Raw genomic sequence first — 6,000 nt, forward strand, 5'->3', positions numbered from 1 at the left:
TAATCCGCAAGGAGTTGGGTGGCTTACTAATCTTAATAAATTAAATTTAAATTAAATTGAATAATTTATTTAACAACTGTGGCCAGAAAGGTCATAAAAGGGGGGGAAACTCACTCACTAAATTTAGGGTTTCAATTGCGGTCGTAAGTGGAGGGCTGCTAAATACCCAACACCTAGACTGCAAATCTCCGGGCCATCCCTAGGTGGCTCCAGAGAAACCCTAGTCTCTCTTTACTGCCACCTAGTGGTAGTTTCTAAATGTTGCAGCAAGGACCGGTGCAGTGGCCTAGAGGTGGCGCTCTCCCCTCACAATCAGGAGGCTGTGAGTTCGATCCTAGGTAGAGGCCATTATTTCTCTCTCTGAGCACACTGAGAATATATCTGCTGGAGAGAGAGAAAAAACACTCCACATGGGTGACAGGAAAGGCATCCGGTCATTAAAACCCTCTGCTAGCTCCATTCAGTTGCCCAGACTCCACCCCGCAAGGGATTATGGCGTCGTTAAATGAGTCCTTTCAAGGCTAAGGGACCCCAGCTGGCCGGACAAATCCATGCATTCCTTCCTTCTTGCCGACCTCTCATCCTTTGGGCTACAAATTGATTTCTCAGATGCTTTTGGGAAGGCTTGCAAAAGGGGGCCCTCCTGGAGCTATTTGGGTTTCCATAGTGACTAATGGATATTTGCCCCCCTCTCCCAGAGGAAAGGGGAGGTGTGGGAGAAGGGGGGAGGAGGAAGGTTGCTAATTTCATATATACTGTACTGTATATATATATATATGTATCTCCTTCTCCCCCACCCCCCAAACTCCTCTGTTTTAGTCTAGGTTAATATATATATAAATTCCTTGTGTGTCCAATCACACTTTGCCAATAAAGAATTCTATTCTATTCTATTCTATTCTTTTGTTTATGTTCATACCATACCTATTATCTAGTACACGTTTAGACAAATAAATAAATGAATAAAAATCCATGTCTTTCCTTCCCTTCCTCTTCCCTTTCCTTCTCCCCCACCCCTATATATATATATATATACACACACACACACACACACACACACACACTGTGTGTGTGTGTGTGTGTATATATACATATATATATATGTTAACACATACAAAATATAGTTTGTCGGCTATAAATATATTACTGCCTTGCAGTGGCCCTAGGTTGGGCCTATAGGCAAAAAAAGGAGCTGTGACGTTCCTTAAAAATATACCAGGGTGATCCGACATAAGAAAAAACATATATATATATATATATATATATATATATATATATATATATATATATAACAGAGGAGTTTGGGGGGTGGGGGAGAAGGATATAGATATATATATAGATGCAGTTATAGATATAGATAGGTATGGTATGGTATGAACATAAACAATAGAATAGAATAGAATAGAATAGAATTCTTTATTGGCAAAGTGTGATTGGACACAAAAGGAATTTGTCTTTGGTGCAGATGCTCTCAGTGTCCATAAAAGAAGAATTGTCAAGAATCAAGCAACCAGGTACATAGGTAAATTTGAACAATAGGAAAGTAGGACAGGGAAGGTAGGCACCATGGTGTGCTTATGCACGCTCCTTACAGACAAGCCCCTTATCTAAGCAATTGTGCAAATTGTGGAAATCTAAATCTTTTCAGTTGGACAAATCTAAAGCTTTATCTAAATTAAACAATTTGCAATTGTGCAAATTGGGCAAATCTGAATCTTTGCAATTGGGCAAATCTAAAGCTTTATCTGATTAAACAATTTGCAATTGTTCAAATCTGAACCTTTGCAGCTGTGCAAACCTAAAGCTTTATCTAAATTAAACAATTTGCAATTGTGCAAATCTGAATCTTTGCAATTGGACAAGTCTAAGCGATTGTGCAAATTGGGCAAGTGGCAGAAAATTTGGGGGTGGGGGAGCCCTCGTTTGGGTCCTAGAAGTGGGGTTGGGAATCAGAAGAGGATTCAGGGGATTGGGAAAAGTCCATGAGCCGGCACAACAAACCGTCTTCTGATTCTCTTTTTCCCGCACGGTAAAACCATCATTCCCATATGTGGCAAATGAGATATCTGCCATTGTGCCACAGGCAGTCCTCAACTTACGACCAAAAATTCACACACACACACACACACACACACACACACACACACACACCAAATTCCTGTTGCTAAATGAGGCAGTGGTTAAGTGATTACTTTGTCCCATTTTTCAACCTGTCTGGCCACCGTTGTTAAGCGAATCTGGTTTGTTTTGCTTGCCAAGGGGTTGTAAAAGGAGAATCAACTGACACACCACCACCACCACCCCCGTGATACTCCGACCGTCATAAATAAGAGTCAATGGCCACATGTCGGGATTTTGATCCAAGTGACTAGGGAGGATGCTGCAGAGATCCTAAGCGTGAAAAAATCAGACATAAATCACTTTATTTCAGAGTTGTAACTTTGGTCCCTGTTCTGTCGGGCTCTCTGGTAGACTCCTCCCGAAAATTCACAGGTACAAATTTCAGACACACACATGTTTGAAAATTCAAAACAATGTTCTTTATAATGAAAATTCACTTAAACTAAGCCCTCTTATTGTATAGCAAAGAGCACTTAAACTAAGCCCTCTTATTGTATAGCAAAGAGCACTGGTCTCCACACAAAGAGCACTTGGTACAAGTCCCTTATCAGTTCTGTGATACGTAGCTTGCAGCTGTGAGGCAATTCACAGTCCTTCTTCTTTCACAAAGTGAAACACACTTTGCTCTGATTTAGTTTCAAAGAGGGGAAAAATCAGCACACAAAAGGTCAAAGTCAGTAAAGCAGCCACGAAACACAATGATCAGATAATCCTCCACAATGGCCAAACCCACAGGCTGCTCTTTATAGCAGCCTCACTAATCACCACAGCCCCACCCAACCACAGGTGGCCTCATTTTCTTTGATAATTATCTCTCGGTTGTTGTTGCCTCTGCATCGCTCTCCGCATGCGTGGCTGTATCATTAACTCTTGTTCCGAATCCAAGGAGGAGCTAGATAATTGATCTCCTTCTGAGCTGTCTGCCACACTCTCCTCCTCCCTGTCACTCATGTCTTCTTGGTCAGAGGAGCCTTCATCAGCAGATTCCACCAGGGGCAAAACAGGCCTGCAGCATGTGGATGTCTCCCCCACATCCACAGTCCTTGGGGCAGGAACTGGGCCAGAGCTAACCACAACAGTCCCTAAACAAATCGTCGTTGCTTGAGGATTACCTGTACAGCAGGATATGCCTTTTGAGGAAGTTTGGTGAAACAGAATAATATTTTAGGGAATAATATTTTAAGAGGCTGCTATAAAGATTAGATCTCCAATGAGAGCAGAGAAAATGTAAACTTAATTTTCAGGCAAAGAAAGAATCCATTTAGCAGTATCACGCACCTGATCAGGAAAAAAAAACAATACACCAGATTTAACATCGCCGGTAATATTTGAAGCTCTGCAAAGGGTTGGGGTTTTATTCATTTGTAGCATTGAATAATGAATGGTTAGTCCAATTGGATGAATGTGGGTGGTTGTTTTTAGGAAAATGTTGTGTTTAGAATTTTTAGATTTTTTTAATATTAGATTTCGTACACGCTTTGTATTTGTATTTATTTCTGAGTCAGTTGGGAAGGGTGGCATAGAAATCTAATAAATAAATACATTAAATTAAATTAAAACTCATTCTGTAAATCCACCCAGAGGCCCAAGCAGTGTGTATAGTGTCAGGGCACATCGGTGAGAAACCCAAATCTAAGCCTACCGGGGTTTCCCGGCCCAGTTTAAAATTCATTCCCTTGTTCCCACACACACACACCCAAGTTCATCACATTGACCAGTCTCCTTCATGCCAACGTCTCCGTTACTCCCATCAAAGTCCGGGCAGGTGTCGAACAAAGGATGACCTTGAGAGTCTAGAAGGAATTTGTTATGGCTACATTACTAGATAGTAAACCAATCCAGGTTTCTCCGAATCAACACTACAGCTCTAACTCACACTCAAAACTGCTCCACCGACAACAGCCAACATAAACAGCCAACAATCATTGTAAAGTTGCTTTGCATTTTATAATGCTCTGGCCCAATCAGATTGCAGTTTACACCCTATGACTCAACATTCATTACTGTTTAACATGCTTACATCCTTCTTTTACCTTGTCTGGTAACATTATTTATTTATTTATTTATTTATTTATTTATTTATTATTTGGATTTGTATGCCGCCCCTCTCCGAAGACTCATAAAGCAACCCCTCCCAAATTCCCACACCACAAATGCAGTCCAAATGCATAATATATGGCAGGCCAAAGTCTCCAAATCAAACAATGGCTTCGGCCTGACACATAGTTTTCTTCCTGTTACTTTCTCCCACAATGACCCTGCGAGGTAGGAAAGAGTTTAGCCCCAAATTGCCCAGGGAACCCTCCATGAGTACACTTGAATCCAGATGGCCCTGTGATTTCCTGATTACCTTATGATAAATGATTTAACTTCACTAGATAAGTGGTCAAAGCAATGGAAACTGCAGTTTAATGTTTCCAAATGTAAAATAATGCACTTGGGGAAAAGGAATCCTCAATCTGAGTATTGCATTGGCAGTTCTGTGTTAGCAAAAACTTCAGAAGAAAAGGATTTAGGGGTCGTGATTTCTGACAGTCTCAAACTGGGTGAACAGTGCAGTCAGGCGGTAGGGAAAGCAAGTAGGATGCTTGGCTGCATAGCTAGAGGTATAACAAGCATGAAGAGGGAAATTGTGATCCCGCTGTATAGAGTGCTGGTGAGACCCCATTTGGAATAATACTGTGTCCAGTTCTGGAGACCTCACCTACAAAAAGATATGGATCAAATTGAACTGGTCCAAAGACGGGCTACAAAAATGGTGGAAGGTCTTAAGCATAAAACGTATCAGGAAAGACTTCATGGACCCAATCTGTATAGTCTGGAGGACAGAAGGGAAAGGGGGACATAATCAAAACATTTAAATATGTTAAAGGGTTAAATAAGGTTCAGGAGAAAAGTGTTTTTAATAGGAAAGTGAACACAAGAACAAGGGGACACAATCTGAGGTTACTTGGGGAAAGATCAGAAGCGACATGAGATCTAATCTAATAAACCATAACTATAAAATATTATTTTACTGAAAGAGTAGTAGATGCTTGGAACAAACTTCCAGAACACGTGGTTGGTAAATCCACAGTCACTGAATTGAAACATGCCTGGGATAAACATAGATCCATCCTAAGATAAAATACAGGAAATAGTATTAGGGCAGACTAGATGGACCAGGAGGTCTTTTTCTGCCGTCAATCTACTATGTGTCTAATCCAGCATTGTAACGTCCAGTTAAGAGTATTTGGACGTTAACAAGTTTAAGATGGATGGACTTCAATTCCCAGAGTTCCCCTGCCAGCATACCGGTATCTTAAAATTTCCTAGGTAGGGAAACGCTGTTTTAAAGCCAACCATATTGGCAACTATCGCCATGTGCCAGTGTCTTTATCCTTTATTTAAGCCAAATAACCCCTCTGCTTGCCCCCAGACTGCCTGCCATCTGATCCCTTGCCGGACCAGTCCGACTCCTGGCTGCAACTAGTGGACCGGTTAAACATCAAAGCCTTCGTCAACCTGACGCTCGCCAGCTCAGTGCGACACGGCACACAACAGCTGCTCTTCATCTCAGGACTGGGTAGGTAATGCTTGGGTTTCTAGGTGGTCACCTTTCCTCCAACTTCAAGGTTTTTTTTAAAAAAAAGTCTCTTAAATTCCCATTGACCAATTTAAAACCATTCCGTAAGGGCAGGTTTAAGAACCGGGGTGGCGCAATGGTTAGAGTGCAGCACTGCAGGCTACTTCAGCTAACAGTTCGAATCTTACCACCGGCTCCAGGTTGACTCAGCCTTCCATCCTTCCGAGGTGGGTAAAATGAGGACCCGGATTGTTGGGGGCAAGAGGCTGATTCGGTAAACTGCTTAGAAAGGGGTGTAAAGCATTATGACCAGT

The 6,000-nt window shown here is 41.7% G+C and overlaps 1 protein-coding gene across 1 annotated transcript in view; it reads left to right on the forward strand.

Annotated features, from left to right (window-relative positions):
* LOC139168634 (solute carrier family 12 member 9-like) overlaps positions 1 to 6,000 on the forward strand; it is a 146,123-nt gene that overhangs the window by 109,433 nt on the left and 30,690 nt on the right. The window contains 1 exon segment of the mRNA XM_070754257.1: positions 5,540 to 5,686. Within this exon segment, the coding sequence (XP_070610358.1) occupies positions 5,540 to 5,686 (147 nt within the window).

This window comes from Erythrolamprus reginae, chromosome 5 (assembly GCF_031021105.1).
Source record: "Erythrolamprus reginae isolate rEryReg1 chromosome 5, rEryReg1.hap1, whole genome shotgun sequence".
Taxonomy (NCBI): domain Eukaryota; kingdom Metazoa; phylum Chordata; class Lepidosauria; order Squamata; family Dipsadidae; genus Erythrolamprus; species Erythrolamprus reginae.